Source organism: Dromiciops gliroides, chromosome 3 (assembly GCF_019393635.1).
Source record: "Dromiciops gliroides isolate mDroGli1 chromosome 3, mDroGli1.pri, whole genome shotgun sequence".
NCBI lineage: Eukaryota > Metazoa > Chordata > Mammalia > Microbiotheria > Microbiotheriidae > Dromiciops > Dromiciops gliroides.
This window is the reverse complement of record NC_057863.1, coordinates 213239614-213259196: the sequence shown is the minus strand read 5'-3', so window position 1 is coordinate 213259196 and position 19583 is coordinate 213239614. Positions and strand designations below refer to the sequence as shown.

At 37.8% G+C, this 19583-nt stretch overlaps 1 protein-coding gene across 7 annotated transcripts in view; it reads right to left on the bottom strand.

Annotated features, from left to right (window-relative positions):
• Positions 1-19583, bottom strand: part of EPHA6 (EPH receptor A6) — a 1203504-nt gene that overhangs the window by 12874 nt on the left and 1171047 nt on the right. For all 7 annotated transcript variants that reach the window (XM_043994222.1, XM_043994223.1, XM_043994224.1 and 4 more), the window contains one exon: positions 11113-11306. In XM_043994222.1, the coding sequence (XP_043850157.1) occupies positions 11113-11306 (194 nt within the window). The remainder of the gene's footprint in view (positions 1-11112; positions 11307-19583) is intronic.

Below are 19583 nucleotides of genomic sequence, written 5' to 3'. Positions count from 1 at the left end.
TTGTTAATGACAGAACTGACTGGAAAATGTAGATTTCCTCACCCAGTTCTTTTTCCCCTATTCCAACTACTTCCTTCCATTACATAATTGAGTGTCATTATTAACATTATTATAACATTCAAGAACTTATAAGTAATGCTTATTACACCTGATATTGGATAACCTCTCATTAGACTATGGGGTCTTCCACACTCTGAAAGTGGTAAAGGGGTGAACCAAATCTTGAAATACTTAACCATTGGAAGGGAGCCAAAGAAACTTTAGTGATTTTTTTTTTACTAGTAATGGGGAAGGCTGATAATTATTTTCAAGTTAGATTTACTAAGGTAACTTTTGCAGTTCTAAGATTTGTTGAGTACTATGATTCAAGCTTTATATACTTACTTTTTCTTAGTTTTTTTTTTTAATGAAAGAAAAATCTGCAGCCCTCTATAAATTCGTTACTCACTTATTTGTTACTGAAGCTTGGGAAATTTAATTCAGATATTTTTATTTCTCCTTTAACAATTTCTGAATTCCATTCAGTGACCAAATTTCCCGTGACTCACTAGAAACTTTGCCTATTAAGGCACTCAACAACTATGTTGGGTGTCTGATTTGAGATCAGGTCCTCAGCTACTTTTCACCCTTCAGTGCTCTATTGGTAGATGTAATTTGCAAATATTCCTCAGCCAGGAAATAGGAAATTAAAGGTCTAAGATAGTGCAGACAGTGGCAGGAGCTAGTTATATTGCATATTTTGTACATGAGGGATTAAATTAGCCCAGGAGCAACCTCAACCTCATCAAACAGAGAAAAGAGAGACAAAATGTTGCCAAGCATGGTACTGTTTCCAGAAGCGAAAGAATTTCCATATTAACTATTTATGGCAGTGATTAGGAATGATTTGCTTAAATTAGTTAATTTAATATCTAATTCAGAATAGGCCTAATTCTGCACCTTTCACTCAGGCAGAACACCTTCTTAATAGTGTCATGGTAAACACTTTCTGGGAGAAAGTAAAGGAATCTTCAAATGACAGAAGAAGGCATTGGTAAATCAGACAGGCCAGTACTATACCTATGGATATAACTAGTATATGGAATATAGACATGGGAAAATGTCCATTTGCCTTGGTCCATCTGTAAGCAAAGGGTATTGTAAATAGGAGAATAAATACAAATGAACAATTTAAGCAGTTTGGTGTTCACAAAGCAAAAGGCATATTCTGTGTACAATTATGTATTGATGCAAGCAAATGTTAACTGGCCTGTGATGGCTATTTCACAATTAATTTGGCAACCTTTAGCACCCCTTTCAACCTTCCCTACTTCTATCACATGTCCCTAGTCATCTTCTATTATTATCTCCCTAGTCTTTTAATCTTCCAAGATCAAAATAATTTTTGACTTCTTCTTTTGCTTTCTTGATTCCTTTCTTTCTTGTTGGGCATTTAAAACCCTTCACAACCTGACCCCAGATTACCTTTCCAGCTTTATTAAACATTACCTCCCTTCGTGTACTGCAGTCAGCTTGGCTTTCCCACTGTTCCTCAAAAATGGCATTTCATTTTTCATCTCAGTGCTTTTGTATAGACATTTTCCGTACTAGAAATGCATTTACTGCTTACCTCTGCCCTCTGCCTCTAAGAATCCTTACTTTCTTTCATGTCTCAGCTCAAGGGTTGCTTTTGACATTTATCCTTTCCTAATCTCCCACATGGTGTATAAAGATGCATATATATATATATACATATATATATGTACATATCTATTATGTACATAAGTATGCATGTACATGTGGTGCAGTGGATAGAGCACTGGGGCTAGAGTCTGGAAGATTTTAATTCCAATCTGGCCTCACACACTTACTAGGTGTATGACCCTGGGCAAATCACTTAACCCTGTTTGCCTCAGTTTCCTCATCTGTAAAACAAGCTGGAGAAGGAAAAATGGCAAACCACTCCAAGAAAACCCCAAAAAGAGTCACAAAGAGTTGGACATGACTGAAATAATTACTGAACAGCAACATACAAACATATTCATATGTATTCAATATGATTATTACCTGTGTATGTATAAATGTATATGTTCTTGCCCCTGACCTATTCAGGAAGAATAAATACTTCTTGAAGTATTTCAAGAAGCTCTTAAAGAACTTTCATTGAAGAGCTATTTCAATTATGCTCAGTATACCCAGTGCCTAGCACATGGAAGTCACATAATAAATAAATACTTATTGGTGATTTTTTTTACTCTTCTCTCACATAAAATGAGTCCTATGTCCTCCCTGTTACAGCAGCTCCAAGGGGGTCCTCAAAAGCTAAGGACTGAGGTTTGGACATTGGAGAAAGAACTGGATCAGGTCATAGACTCCCAGAATTGCAAGGGATCTCAAAGGTTCTCTAGTCCAACATTCTCTCAGAATGCTCTTCCAGACTTTGTTTAAACACTTGATAGTGAGGGGGAAATCTACCATTTACCAAAGGAGCCCAATTCAGTTTTTAGATAGCTGTACAGTATCTGAAAGAAGTACTTCCTTACCATTGAAAAGAAATCTGGGACAGCTAGGTGGTACAGTGGATAAGGCACTGGCCCTGGATTCAGGAGGACCTGAGTTCAAATCTGACCTCAGACACTTGATACTTACTAGCTGTGTGACCCTGGGCAAGTCACTTAACCCTCATTTCCCTGGAGAGAGAGAGAGAGAGAGAGAGAGAGAGAGAGAGAGAGAGAGAGAGAGAGAGAGAGAGGAGAGAAGAAATCTGCTTTTCTTTCATTTCCACCCATTGTTCCTAATTCTGTCCTCTTCCACATGATGGTTCTTCAGATACTTGAAGACAGCTATCATGTTCCCTGTCACCTGTCCCCCCCCTCCTCCCCCAGCAGCAGCTATTTGGCACAGTAGATATAATGTCGGACCTGGAGTCAAGAAGACCTGAATTCAATCTGAACTCACTAGACATTTACTAGTTATGTGACCCTGGACAAGTCACTTAACCTTTGACTGACTCAGTTACCTCAACTATAAAATAGGGAGAATAGTAGCACCTCCCTCCCAGGGTTGTTGTAAGGATCAAATGAGGTAACATTGGTAAAATACTTAGTGCAGTGCCTGGAACATAGTAGGTGCTTAATAAATGCTTATTCCTTCCCTCTTACCTCAAATCTTCCTCAGGATGAACATCTCTAATTCCACCAATTAATACATATATGACATAATCTTGAAGTAAAAACTGTTTGCCCTCCTCTGGAAGCTTCCCAGCTCATCAGTGTTCTCATTAAGACATAGAACTCAGAATTAGTCAGTATTTCAGATGTAGTCTGACCAAGGAAGAGTACTTTGAGACTAACACTTCCCTTATTTTGGATACCATGCCTCTTCTAAACTGTGCTAAGATTACATTAACATTTCTGCCTGTCATATTGAGCTTGAAGTCCCTCTAGATTTTTCGGATGAACATTATCAAGCCACACTTCCTCATCTTGTGCTTGTGAGATTGATTTTTCAACCTACTTATAAAACTATGTTTATTCCTAATAAATTTGATCTTATTATATTCAATTGAATCTTCTAACCTATTGATTTTTTTATTTGGATCTAGGTTTTATTAACCAATATGGTAGCAAACTATCTTAGATTTGTGTCATCTGCAAATTTTATAAGTGTGCCATCAAATATTAAACTAGGTCTTTGGGGCATTAATAAAAAGGATAAACTGCATGGGGTCAAGCACAGATACGTGGGGCATGCCATTAGAGACCTCCTTCCAGACTGACATTGAATCATTAGTTACAAATCTCTAGGTCTGGCTGTTCAACCATTTCTGGATTCACTTAAATAGTCCTGTCGTCTAGCCCATAGCTCTTCATCTAGTCCTTAAGGATAACATGTGAGACTTCATTTTTTTGCTGAAATCTAATCTCTAGTAATTTCTATGTATAATGTTTTCAATGAATCTTTCCTTCCTTCCTTCCTTCCTTCCTTCCTTCCTTCCTTCCTTCCTTCCTTCCTTCCTTCCTTCCTTCCTTCCTTCCTTCCTTCCTTCCTTCCTTTCTGCAGGGCAATGAGGATTAAGTGACTTGTCCAGGGTCACACAGCTAGTAAGTGTGAAGTGTCTAAGGCCAGATTTGAACTCAGGTCCTCCTGAATCCAGGGCTGGTGCCTTACGCATTATGCCACCTAGCTGCCTCTTTAATGAATATTTCTTGACTAAATGACAATATAACAGAGACCAGTTGTATTTGCCACTTTAAATTTTCATTAGGATTCATGGGTGGATTATTCAGGTCAGTAACAATTCCCCACTCCCTTTCCCCCCAGTAAGTACCCAAATACAGTTTTGGGAAAGAATGGATTAGGTCACAGGTTCTTTTAACCATTTTTTATATCATGGACTTCCTTTTGAAGTATGGTGAAGCCTATGGATCCCTTCTCAGAATACTGTTTTGTTGCTTACATTTGGAAAGTTTATGCTAAATTTAAGTGAGAGGTTAGTAAAAATAAAAAATGTAATTTTTTTCTCATACAAGTTCATAGACTCCCTGAAATCAACCCACAGATTTCAGGTTAAGAATTCCTGGACTGGGGCAGCTAGATGGCGCAGTGGTAAAGCACTGGCCCTGGATTCAGGAGTACCTGAGTTCAAATCCGGCCTTAGACACTTAACACTTACTAGCTGTGTGACCCTGGGCAAGTCACTTAACCCTAATTACCTCACTAAAAAAAAAAAAATTCCTGGACTAAGGTCCCTTTCTGCTCTAACATTACATCTCTGTGCCTCTAATTACCTGTTACCTATTGAATCAAATCTAAATTCCCTAGTCTGGTATTTAAAGCCTTCCATGCATACACTTACCTATATAAATACCTCTCACTTCCCTGAAAAATAGCCCTCTGTTCCAGTCATATTCACTACCATCATCACCAATGACTGATCAACTGTCATCAACAGGCAGGTAATGCTAAGGACTCCAGGAACAGTAGCACTCCACACCTACCCCAGACTATTTGCTTTGCTTCCAGGCAACTTCTCAAAGGAAAACAACTCATTCGGAGAGGGGGCCATCCATCCTCACCAACTATCAGCCAACCATTGGAGTGGGAAAGCTAGTCTAGCTGAGGCAGCAAAGAACTCAGAAAGAGAAACATGAAATATCTTGCAATAGTTGAGTTAAACCATTTCCACCACCTCAACCATGACACCCAACCACTGACTACCTGCCACCAATGGGCAGATGCTGCAACTCCTGTCTTTTTACTAGCTACCGCTAATTAAGACCCAGAAAAGAAAGTTCTTGACATGAAAATCCTTGGCAGTGTCAAATGGTTCAATATCAGAAACAAATATGGTTTTATCAATAAAAACAACATTAAAGAAGATGTATTCACCATTTTTTTTTGGTCACAAATGGTACCTTTCCACCTGATTTTCTAATCAGTTGAGCCCTCCTCTGTGTTTTGTCTCCTCCTGGAGAGCAGGGACTACCTTGCTTGTACATATTAAGTGCTTATCAAACACTTTTAATTCATTTATTAGTTTATTTTGTGCCTTTAGCTATGACATTTCTCCTTCTTGTAATACCAATGCTCTCCTACCCAGTTGAAGACATCTTCAAGAGAGACAGTAGAGTATAATAGGAAGATCATTAGTAGAGCTGTAATTAGGAATTCTGGAACCTGAGACAGATTCAGTTATGGGGGTGTGCTTGGGTTTGGGGGAAGAACAGTACTTAGAGGAGTCTGTCTTGGTTCGTTGAAATCATATCAGGAGAAAGGCTGCTCATGGCATGGTCAATGACCCCTAGCTCTCTGATCCTTGGAAGGAGGCAGGAGGAGGGGGTAAGTAAGGGTCATGATAGTGGGGAAAATTAGGCTCCAAGAAATAGGTGGAATCATTCTGGATGGTACTTTGATGCATGAGGGCCATTGGCTTGATTATCACTATGGCATATAATTCCTGAGGGTTGGTTCTCTGAAACAACGCCCCAGTAGCCCTAACCTATTTGTGCCTCTGAGCACCAGACTAGCATCTGTACTCCTGGTTCTAGCATTTACTAGTTGTGTGATCTTGGGCATATCATTTAATGTTTCAACTTGCTCAGCTCTAAATTGTGGGCAACAAAATTTTCCCTGATTATGTCACATGGTTGTTACGAAGACCAAATATTAAGGACCTTAAAGTGCTTTGTAAGGTATAAAGCTTTGTACAAATATATCATGATTTGGTCAATAAGCCTTTTTTTTTTTACTAAGCTTGCCATATAATGATTATTCCTCACAACTCACATTTTCTTGGGATTTATGAGTGCATAAATTTATATGGACTTAATATATAACTAGCTTTAATGTTTGTAAGACTCCCCATCCTGTACAATGATCAAGTTCCTTTCAATAAGCACACCTCAGGGATTGCTGAATGAGAAAACGCTTCAGTTCTCAGAGCTGCCTGCAGATGTCATACTGGAACTCTACCATTGAAATATTCCTGGCTTGGATTTCTCCCTCTTCTTTTCATCATTGCAGGGCATTCTTCAAACAGCTGGACTAGCCAGATTGTGGTATAACACAGGCTATGTAGGATGAATTTTTGTCACCAATTCCTATGTTGGATGGTGGGTGTTAAATATACTTTGGTAAAAATTCCTTGAAGGCACACTCAATTGAACATCGAATATCATGCTGTGAACCACAGAAAATGACGTCTGGGATTCTAACGTCCTTCATTCATGAAACATTATTAGACAAGAGAAAACTGATGACACTGTCCCCTCTCCAATCCATCTTTCACACATCTGTCAAAATAATCTTAGTGTACTGATGTGATCATGTTACTTCCCTCTCAGAAATCATCACTGGCTCCCAGGTGCTGACTGGATAAAATACAAATGCTGCAACCTGGCATTTAAGGCTTTACACAGTTTGGTCACAGGCCCCCTTTTTGGCCTCAATTCACACTGATCCCATTTACACCCTGACCTCCACTTGCAGGTTTCTGCCTTCACATATGGCTAGAACATGCTCATCACTATTTTTCTTCCTTTAAGACTCAGCTAAGTGATCATGTCCTTTATAAACCCTTCTTGATCTCCCCCAGGTAAAAGTGCTTTTTCCTACTAAATTTTTCTTTGAACACTTGGTCTTGAAGACCCTGTCAAATTCTACTTTGCTTCATACTTATTATCTCTATTCAGGTCATATCCCATCATGAGAATGTGAAGCCTGAGAGAGAGGAAGTGGAGTTATTTTTTAATCTTCATAATGTTTAGAACTCAGCACATTGCTTTGTAATAGTAACATAGAATTGCCAAATCTCAGAGTTGAAAAGAACTTTCAAAGAATTGAAGTGTTTTAATCTAGTCCAACCTTTATCTTATGGATTGAGCATTGGATTTAGAGTCAGGGAGACCTGGGTTCAAATCCTACTTGAGATATTTAATAGCTCTGCAATCCAGGGCAAGTTACAACCTCCCCGGATTTCAATTTCCTCATAAACGAGCAGGGACTGACTTTTACCTCTCTTTGTATCTCTAACACTTAACACCATGCCAAGAACATGGTAAGAACTTAATAAATGCTTATTTACTGACTGACCAATATAATGGAAAGCGTCCCAGACTAGGAATCATGAGCCTTGGATTCAAATCTGGACTCATCTTCTAACTAGAGCAAGTAACTTTATCTCTCTGGGCCTCAGTTTCATCAATTTTAAAATTAAAGGGTTGCGTTAGATAATCTCGAAGGCCCCTAAAACTTATTAACCTATGATACTCTGACTTCTACCTCTTTGACACTAGCAGTAAGACTATGTCTGTAAAGCATTTCTCCTTGAAAGGATTTTGAAATGAGTGGAAAAGGAAGAGTATTAAAAGAGTATTAAAAGGAAAAGGAAGAGTATTAAAAGAGTATTTAAAAATGCTTTATTGACAAGGAAGGTTGGCCATTCCAGTTAGTTCTGTGGTGTTCTGACAATTTCTTAAATACTAAAATAATTCTTATAAAATTCTGATTTGAAGGCTATGTGGTAAACATTCTCTCCTCTTTGAAAAGGAAACTTTCCAGGTATGTATTGAAAAGTACTTAAAATAAGTTAACATTTAGCTTATATATATGTCTTAGTTGGGAGTTAGGCTAGAGAGTTAGACACAAACTCTTCTACTTGACCACCCAGATATTAGACTCTGGGACTGAATGATGGCTCCCAACTGATACACACACACATACATATACATGTATATACACATATACATACATGCATACACACACGTATATAGTTATATATAAGTTTATAGAAACCTATAAAATATAAATGTAAATATACATATAAATAGATATCTTACATATAAATCCTAATTCCCATCTTTATTATAGCTACTGTATCATCACCACTGATGCTTTCTAGACTGTTATATAGACCTCTCCTCTTAGATATCCTCCATGAAGAGTAATCCATACAGACCACAGACTTCTGACCTCTGGGGACCTTTGGGTGACTTCAAAAACTCTGATTTGGATTAACTGTTAGTTTTTGTCAACTTTTTGTTTTGTCTTCATCTCAGCCTCCTCATTACTGTCTCAAATCTAACTAAGATACTTATTCTTCACATTACTAGAGGGAGTGACCCACCTACCCCTTCTCTCAGATGAAATATTCTTATACATACAGTTATCCCTTCCACATTGAAATTTTCCCCTTCATAGTTTTGCTATATTGCAGATGAGTATAAGAAATTAACTTTTTTTTTTTTGGTGAGGCAATTGGGGTGAAGTGACTTGCCCCGGGTCACACAGCTAGTAAGTGTTAAGTGTCTGAGGCTGGATTTGAACTCAGGTCCTCCTGACTCCAGGGCCGGTGCTCTATCCACTGCACCACCTAGCTGCCCCCGAGTATAAGAAATTAAATGGGAATTTTGGAGAGTTTTGTGGAAGCTGCAGATGACCTGCAAAGACCAGCAGACAACACAGAAAAAGTTTAAAAACTCAGAAATGCATAAAATATATGTACGGTATTATATAATATCAACCCATATATTACAATAAGGTGCTCTAAACATCCCATAAAAGAAAAAGAAAAAATATCAGACTTCTTCTCTCGTATGAAGGGAAAGTCTAATTTTTTTACACTGATTTTCCAGATCACAGGGGCATTGTGCCCCTAACCCTTGCGAAGTGGAAGGGCTAACTCTATTTTGCATCTTTGCTTCTGCAGCAATCAACAGCCAAGAAACTTTATTAGTGGGAAACAGGGACATAGTCGGGTTACCCAGATGACATGTGAAACAGTTGGCTTATGATTTTGATTATTTATGCCAACTTTCTCCTCCATTAATGCAAAAGATTGAGGGTTGATTATTATTGAGCCTACTAGGTGGCAGAGTAAATAAAGCACTATGTCTGGAGTCAGGAAGCCCTGAATTCAAATCCAGTCTCAGACATGTCCTAGCTGTGTGATCTTGGGCAAAGTGACATAAGCTGTTTGTCATAGCACCTGCCTCCCAGAGTTGTTGTGAAGATCAAATGAGATAAAATATATTAAGTCCTTAGCCCAGTGCCAGGCACATAGTAGGCACTTAATAAATGCTTGTTCTCTTTCCCTTTTCATGGGTCATTTTATCCTCCTAATAATCCTCTGATAGAGATTTTTTAGCTCTGTGATCCAGGGAAAGTCACAACCTCCCTGGATTTCAGTTTCCTCATAAACTCCTTGAGAGCAGGGACTGACCTTTACCTCTCTTTGTATCTCTTGTGATTTCTCCCATATGGGGAACTTCTGGCAGAGGACACACCTTCTATTAATGCATTCTGGCGCCTCTTCTGAAACTCATATTTTCAGACAGGTGCTTGAGGGCTCTGAATGGTTAATCAATTTGTTCAGGTTCACACAGCCTATTTCAGAGGAAAAAGAACTTGAATCTGGGTCTTCTTGATTGGGAGGCTGGCTCTCCATCCAATATGCTATGTTGCTTTTGGAGCCAATAGGACAGATATTATCACTCCTCACTTTAAGGATAAGAAAAGTGAGGCACAACAAGGTTCAGGGTCACAGAGATAATGAAAGGAGGAACAGACACTTGGCCCCAAGTCTCCTAACTATCTTGAGTAAAAGTGTCCTTTATCTTGGCCTTCAGTTGTGCCTTTGCTTCTTTACTGCAAACTTCTTTGGGAAGATAGACTGGAGTAATAGTTTAATATCTCTAGCTATTTCATGCTTGGTCTCACATTGCTGAGGTTGCCAATTAGAGGTTTGGAACTGAACTCCTGTGTGCTCAGCCCCGAACTGAGACCTATTTCAAGTAGGCCTTGAACAGTCTTAAACCCTTCTGTCGCTAAAAATGGGCATTGATTTGAACTTGTGACCCAAAGTTGACAGTCTCTACATGCTGCTAATCATCTCCTGTAGAGACTGAGTTTTCAATGTTTTTTAGTTAGGAGGTTTTTATGTAATTTTCCATTGTGGTTGGATAAATGAAAATACTGCCAATTCATTAATAATTTAAATGGCACAATAATAAATAACCTGAATGGACCATTTTCTTCCTTCTTATACTCCTTTCCACGATTTTGCTTCATACAGGAGTAAATCAATCTTCTAAATTCAACCAACTATTTTTTAAATGGCATTTCAGTGTCACCATTTTCTTGTCTCGTCTTCAGTCTTTCTTGGGAAACTAATGGGAGCAGAGTGAGACCATTCCTGCTCCTAGCCAAGTCACAAATTACCCCTGTTTAGCCTTTCATTTCAAACAGACGGACAGGGCATGGAATAGACAGGAAAATTATAAGAAGGGCTTAGGCACACAAATTCCACTACACATAGTAAAGAAACACTAGTAAATAGTGAAAGAATATATAAATATCGAAGGCCCACGTGGGAAAAATATTAAGAAAGCAATTCACAAAGATTAGATATGGAGAGAAGTAAAGCCAAGTAAACTGCTTTCTTGTGTGGAAAAAAAATCCATTTTTCTTTATAGTCTTAACAATTTGCAATTTCAGCTGATAAATAAAATGTACTTTATTTATCCAAAAGGTAGGTAACTCAATGCTGATAGGACTGAGTTTCTCATCTCTACCTATTCTTATCCTGAAAGTAATTACACAGTCAAGGAAAAAGAGCAACTTTTTGCATCTTACACAAGTATGTCCTCCACCAGAGTATGAAGGGTACTGGGATTTCGGATCAGTTTGTCTAAGAAGCTGACAATATCAGTAAATTTTGGTCGGTGATTTCTCTCTTTCTGCCAGCAGTGGAGCATCAGCTGGTGGAGAGATGCCGGGCAGCCCATTGGAGCAGGGAGTCTGTAGCCTTCCTCAATGGACAGAATTACCTAAACACAAAAATAACACATCAGTCTATTACATTTTACTTTATTCCATTCAATAAATGATTATTAAATGGCTACTATGTGCAAGTTATCATCTTCTTGATTCTCCCTTTACAACATCTCTCAAATCTGTCTCCTTCTCTACATTTGCCAGCCTAGTTCACACTCTTATGCTCTTTTGCCTGGACTATTAAAATCCATACCTAATTATACTTTTTACACACAATCTTTTCCCTTTCCAATCCTTCTTTCTTGTAGATGGCAATATATTCATTTTAAAGTAGACAGACTGGTCATGTCTTTCTCCTGATCCAGAATCTCTAGTGGCTCCCTATTGCCTCTAGAATAAAATACAAACTCTTATGTTTAGCATTCAAATCTTTTACAATCCGGCTTTGGTTCACCTTCCAGATTTATTTTACATTACTCCTCATTTACATATTCCATGTTTGAAACCAACTGGATTACTTTTCCTCTGATGACATTGCATTAGCAGCCTCCATGCCTTTTCATAGTCTGTTCTCCATAACTAAAAAACTCAACTTTCTTACTTCTGCCTCACAGAATCCTTAATTTCCTTCAAGATTCAGTCAGATGTCACTTCACATGCAGTCTTTTTGGAGACTCTGGTTTTTAGTGCTTCTCTCCCTCCTCAAAAGATCAATAAGTGATTTATCTGTTTACATGTTGTATTCTTCCCAGAATGATCTCTCTCTGTCTCTGTCCCTCTGTCTCTCTCTGTTTCTGTCTGTCTCTGTCTCTCTCTTGTCTCCCTCTGCCTCTGTCTCTCTCTGTCTCTCCTTTGCATCTCTCTTCCCTAGTAGAACACCTTGCAAATGGTAGGTGCTTAATACATGGCTGCAAAAGGAGTTGAAGGTACTGTATCAGGGGCTCAGGAACATGAAGCCCTTTACAGAAATCCTCCTTTGCCTCACTGTGGTGTGAAGGTGATAGGCAGGTTCCATCAGCTGGGAAAGCTTGGAGCTCAGCTTTGATTGCACATGGCTATTGGCTGACAACCAACTTGGCTAAGTTCAGAGAGGCCCATTGACTAGTTAGCCATAATGATTTTTTTGGCCACGGTAATTCTCAAAGACTGTTTACTAAATCTTAGTAGGCTACAATCTGGATTAATTTAGTGGCGACGCTGACAAATGAACAACTGAAGTAAAGATAAGCACAGAAACAAAGCCAATAAGAAAAAAAATAAACCATGTAGAAACTGTTCAAGTTCATTGTCTCAAATAAAGAAAAAAATCATGAACATGGTAAGATACATAGCAGAATCTGCTGAAGTCTATAAGGGAAAGACCATAAGAGTGCCAATGCTGAAGGAACCTTTGGAGGCCAACTAGTCCAACCCCCTGATCATAACGATGACAGAACTAGTGTTCACAGGGGTTAAATCACTTTCAAATTCACACTGGTAATGTCAGAGGCAAGATTTGAACCCATGTCCTCTGACCTCAGAAACAGGGCTCTTCCTATTGCATACAACCACACTTTGAAGAGTAAGGATTAGGCGAAGTTTGGGGGAAATGCTAGAAAAATCTACTGTTGTACGTTAAAGAGAAGTCTCCAAAGTCTATTTTCAGTGACTCTCGCCTAGTAAAGATGTCAGCACAAAGTCAATAGCTCTGTGCAAACCACACATAAAGTCGTCTAAGGGAAATTCTACTTCTCCTGAGGCACTGATTTATTTATTTTTTTTGTCCTTTTATAATAAAATCTATAGGCAGCCTTTCCTAGTCCTCATTTCTTTTCCTTTATGTACTTTCCATCTCCTCATTCATTACTGGCTTCCCGTCATTCTGACAGTGTGTGTTACTATGGCACACTCCCATTTCTCTTTGGGCCAGTTAGACTTGGACTACTGCCATCCCCCTGCTTATATCTGAGAACTCACGCTCATCTACAATCCAATCAGGATTGGGAGCATCTTTAGAAGGCCAGGGAAGTAACAGGTACTAGAAATTTTTTTTTTCCCTTGGCTCACGAGAAATCACACAGTTTGTCTCCTGAGAGTCTTCTTTGGATCTGTATTTGCTACATGGGTGTAATAATAATCCAGAACAGAGAGTCCTTTCTGAATTACTCAAAGGAATTTATGTATGCTATTTTAGTCTCTCCACATCTTTTATCAGAAAGGCAAAGGAGAAGTAGTATCTTTATTTTACAGATGAGGAAACTGATGAGTGACTTTCTTCAGAAGACAGGCTCTGTGCCTCAATTACAAGGAAAAAAAATACTACCAACAAATAATGACTTGACTGAACTTTTACCCATAAGAAAAAGAAAAAGCTTCTATTTCATTCCACAGATTCCCTTCACATAAGCTATAGCATTGTATACATTTGAAATTTTAACACATTTAAATTTTAACAGTGATACACTTATTTCCCATGATTTAAAATCATTCCTTTAGTTAATACTATTGGATCTGCCCATAAAGTAATCAGTCAATAAACGTGTATTAAGCACCTACTATGTGCCAGGCACTGTGCTAAGTGCTTGGGATTCAAAAAGAGGCAAAAGATAGTCCTTGCCCTCAAGGACCTTAAAATCTAATGGGGGAGAAAATAGGCAAAGAAATAAACAAAAACAGGCTATGTACAGGAAAGATAGAGAATAATTAATAGAGGGAAGTGACTTGAATTATGAGGGATTGGGAAAGGCTTCCTATAGAAGATGGGATTTTAGTTGGGATTTAAGGAAGTCAGGAAGCAGGGATGAGGAGGGAGAGCATGTGTTTATATGACAACATTTGCAATTAGCAATAGTGAAATGCTATCAGGAGCGCTGTTCTGTTATTGACATAGTGATAGTTTTTTGGATGACACTAAATATTGTACACTATCAGTGTGACCAGCATACATGACCCAGACCAGGATCCCTACATTTTCTATCCCGAATGTTCATTAGTAAACATTATTTATACTTTTTAGAAATTTTCTGACCTGGTTTATAATTGGAGAGATCCCAAACTTAGGGACATTTTGAAGAATAAAACGTGTGTCAAAATTGTTGCAAAAGGGTAATTTTTGATAAAATATAAGAAAAGGAAGTTATTCCATTGTGAAGTTATTCCATTTGCTAAATTCATCTTATGTTCCAGGTACTGTGCTAGTTGCTAGGGATAAAAAATGTAAAATGAAACAGTTGATGTCTTCAAGGAACTTGCCTTCTATCAGGGGAGAAAAAATTTAAAAAATGAATAATAATTAGCATTTATATAGTGCTTGAAGATTTGTGAGTACTTTACAAACATTAAGTATCCTCACATTAACTCTGTTAGTAAATGCTATTCTTTTCCCTATTTTATAGATGAGGAAACTGAGGCTGACAGAGGTTGTGACTTGCCCAGAGTCATATAGCTAGTAGGTGTCTGAGGCTGAATTTGAATTCAGTTCTTCCTGCTTCCAGGTCAATTTACTGCTCCACTTAGACAATCTGATAAATGGACTTCAATATTGTTACTTGGATCCAAATTTGATACTTTAGTACTTTGATAACTATGATAACATGGATGTGGATACTTTTTTCAACTGTATAGATCACAAGCCCTCACAGCTTCCTATCCTGTGTTCATCTTGTCTATACTTTGCCATAAATCCTCAATCAGGGGCCCACTCAACATTCTGAGTGACCTCCTTTATTTATTTTGATGATATGTGGACACTGTGTTGTTGTTCATTAGTTTTCCCCAGCTTTCACTACATATATGGTCCACCTTTTTTCCCATCATACATCTCTTTTTTTGTTTGTTTGTTTTGTTTTGTTTTGTTTTGGTTTTTTTAGTGAGGCAATTGGGGTTAAGTGACTTGCCCAGGGTCACACAGCTAGTAAGTGTCTGAGGCCAGATTTGAACTCAGGTACTCCTGACTCCAGGGCCGGTGCTCTATCATCATACATCAGGGGCAGCTAGATGGCGCAGTGGATAGAGTACCGGCCCTGGAGTCAGGAGTACCTGAGTTCAAATCTGGCCTCAGACACTTAACACTTACTAGCTGTGTGACCCTGGGCAAGTCACTTAACCCCAATTGCCTCACCAAAAAAAAAAAAAAAAGAGTCTATCATCATACATCTCTTTGATGGCATTTTTATATTGTTTTATGTTACTTAAAAAAAATAAGCTGTACCTGTTGTTCTACTGGAGGGAACTTCTGGTCCTATTTATTGACTCAAATCATCAACTATCCTGTACCTTATGTTTTAGATAGTAGCCTAGGGGCAATAAGAAGTTAAATGACTTTACCAACATCCCATAGGAAACTAGATTATGTAGAGGATAGAGCACTCTACTTAGAGTCAGGAAGACCTGAGTTGAAATCCCACCTCAGATATCTTGGGCAAGTAAGTCACTTAACCTCTGTCTGCCTCAGTTTCTTCATTTATAAGATAGTGATAATAGTAGCACCTATCTCCTAGGGTTGTTATGAGGATAAAATAAAATAATTTTTTGTAAAGTACTTTGTAAATCTTAAAGCACAATATAAATACTAGCTATTGGTTGTTGTTGGTGGTGGTGGCGGTGGCAGTGGTAGTAGTAGTAGTAATAGGAGTATGTGGAATGGTGGGATACTTGAGCCAATTCTTTTTGACTTCAAGGATGGATCTCTCTTCATTATGCTATGCTACCTATCAAGTATCTTGCACGGATACTTTATTAGTTATGCATTGTAGCCTATTTACACTTACTATATGCTATTCCATTGCCATTTAAGTGACCCTTGGACCCTTGGAGACAGCTGGGTGGTATAGTGGATAGAGCAATGGCTCTGAAGTTGAGAGGACCTGAGTTCAAATCTCACCTCAGACACTTACTAGTTATGTGACCTGGGCAAATCACTTAACCTCAATATCTGGGGACATCTCTAGTCATCCTGATATACACACACACACACACACACATATACACACATACATACATATGTATGTATGTATATATTTTTTGGTTTGTTTTTGTTTTTGTGAGGCAATTGGGGTTAAGTGACTTGCCCAGGGTCACATAGCTAGCAAGTATTCACCTAGCTGCCCCATATATATATATATATATATATATATATATATATATATATATATATATATATATATATATTTTTTTTTTTTTTTGCCACTGGATTCAGATGGCTTTGGAGGAGAGTATGAGGTTGGTGACCTTGAACCATGGTGACCCTCCCTCACTTAAGTCCAATTCAGTGCAAGTCATGACATTAGCCCAATGTCATGGTCTCCTATGAGAATGAAGGATAAACAACAAGCTGACTCTCAAATTGAATTCTTTGCATGACAAAATATTCCATGATTTTTTAATATCCAGGCAAACTGAAAATCTTAATTATTTTCAATTTCTTCAAATATGATTTCCTGAACTATTATTAAAAGCTTGTATGGAACTTTCCTAATATTTAAACACAGGAACTATTAGAAACATCTTTGAAGACTATTGTTCAAGAATAATTTTTCAGAGCATTAGATCCTCAATTAATACAGAAGCATCATGGCATAGTTAGTAGAGTGGTAGGCTTTGAGTCTAGGAGACTTAATTTCAAATCCTATTTTTGAAAGTTACTAGCTGCATAACTCTGGACAAATCACTTAACCTCTCTATGCTTAGACAAGAGGATTGAACCAACCCTGATCATTTTACTAGCAATTTCTGTACCAGGAATTGTTTGCACTGTACAGAACTGAGGTGAAATGTAAAATTCCTAACCTTCAATTCCACAAACTACCTTATGTTCTGATGAGGTTTAAGTATTAGCCTCTCAAGAGATGATTGTTACTGAATCCTATTTTAACATGTCAATGAGCACTTGTGAGAATCTTTTTTGTGAAGGAAATAAATACCTGTTCCATACATAATTATGCATTGAATAGTTTTAAAACCTGCCTTTTGGGAAAACACTAGACATGAGCCTAAGCTTAATCTTTAAATAATTTGTCTGGGGCATCAGCTAGAATATATTAGGAAAGGGAACCTAGCTCCCCTTTCATGAGAGACTTGGATCTTGTGTGGGGCCTTTTTAGAAGAGGGTCTTAGGTGCAGGACCTTAGACTTTGAGCCTGGCAATGGTTCTTTAATATTAGAATCAAAGTTTGAGAGCTTGAACGGACCTCAGGAGGGCACTTAGTCCAACTCCTTCATTTTGCAGATGAAGAAACTGAGGCTCAGAAATACTAAGTGACTTGTCTAGAGTCAAACTGCTAGTAGGCCTCATCTACTAAGTTGTGGAAGCCCAGCTGACAAAGACATGAACAAAGACAATTAAATATCAGAAGCAGTTTGAACAAAGCCCAATTTGGTTTGGTTTTCCCCCTACAATTATTCCATTCCAAAGAAACTATTGCTTTATATTGTATTTCCTGATTTACCAGTTACAGGGTGAACCAGAAATATGCATGATATTTGTCCCGGACTTACTTTTTTAAGGTTACAAAAAGGTATTAATTAACTGAGAAACAATTTTTAACAACTAAATTGTATGATATTTTAATGCTATCATCCTTTGGGTAAAGGCTATATAAGGGGATATCCATTTTCAAAGATGCACAAGAAAATTAAAAAAAAAACAAAGTAAAAGAAATGAAAAGGCATAATTTTCTTTAAAAGGTAGAAGGGATTAGCCTCTCACCAGAAATGATTACATAAAACCAAGTTGCTTATTATAGATAAACCTTACAGGATACTTGTCATCTAAACTGCAATCTTTAGCAGCTTAGAAACAGCCTAAGCCACAGTAGGCACAAATGGCAGATTGCACTATGCTTGCGGAATCTAATGAGTTTTTGAATTTTGTTGACGGTTTTGGAATCAGAACAAGTGATGTGTACCTTTTATTAAACAAAGTCAACCCAGATGCATCAAACAATAAAAGATGCTGAGATAGTCCTGCAAGGTACAAAAGCTACATGGGCATTGAGAGTAGTGCATGTCTGTGCACATTATAATAACTGTCATATTGCTTACAGAGAGAGGTGGAGTGCATGCACTTTTTTTATAATGTTCAAAAGGAAAAATATGAAATATCACGAGGGCCTGAAATGTACCCCATCAAGGGAATGAAAAATGATAATATTTTGCTTGTCTTTACACTCTTTTTTTTCCTTTTATGTTTGTGAAGAAACTATTTTCAATTAGAACATATATAGTGAATTTATTCTTATAAGCTACGAAATACATTTAAGAATCTATGCATCTATAATTAGAATGTCCCTTCATTATGAATATTCTCTTTTGAGGGTGATATTTATTTCTTCTTGGAAATTTAGTTTTATAAAAGGAAATGCACAGTGGCACTGCTAGTGTACTTTCTTAGTGTTTAAGTTGAAAGTTATAAAACTACATTAATCAAAATATGCAATAAAAATTTTGGGTGGTGGTGGTAGAGACAGGGAGGGGAGGTTTGCTGTTTTTCATTCTTCATCCCAATTTATTTCAATGTAAAAAGTTTGGGAAACAATGAAACATCAGATTCAAGAAGAAATGGGAGTGTAGGCCCATTTGAAAACATGTTTCAATGAAAATGATAGAGGTAGGTGAGTATCGTAAAGACTGCAAATTATTTTCAGATAATAATTACTTGGAAATTCTTAAGAAATGGAATTTCCTTAATCAATTTCCTTCCCAATGTTGAGGTAAGCTCTCATCAGCAGAATCGATTTAAGACAAGTCTCAACATCTTCCCTCTTCTCCATGCCCTACCTCCTTTTTGCTGTTTACCCATGAATAGATTGGACTACAAATGAATTTTTGTGTCTGTACACTATTTTTTGTTATAACGATCACGTGCTTTGTAACTTAATGCTATTATTCTTTAGAAAAATGATTAGGTTAGGGTGATCTGTGCTTTGTCCTAGGGTCCCCAAATTAGAAGGTACTGAAGCAAACCTCAGTAGCTAGAAACAACAGAGTTAAAATAGGAAGTTGCTTAGTGGCGGTTTGGGGTGCGCAATTCCTCACCTGTCTTCACCTCCTTCCAACAATGACTTTGTACTGCTTCCCTTGCTCTCTCTCAGCTTTATTCCTCACCTGAAGTAATTTGTCCCAGTGACCTTTTTTTTTCAGGTGAAAAAGTTCCTACTTAAGGATGTTGTTTTCAAAGGGTAAAGGTTATTCATGAAATGGTTTATCCTTTGGAATAGATCTATTTGTCACTTGAGGCTTATTATTAGGTAGTAAATGATTGGCAGGGGTTTTTGTCAGTGACTTATTTGTGTTGCAGTTTGCAGACACCACAGGGTGTAAAAGATGTAGTGAAGACCTGGCCTTAGAGTCAG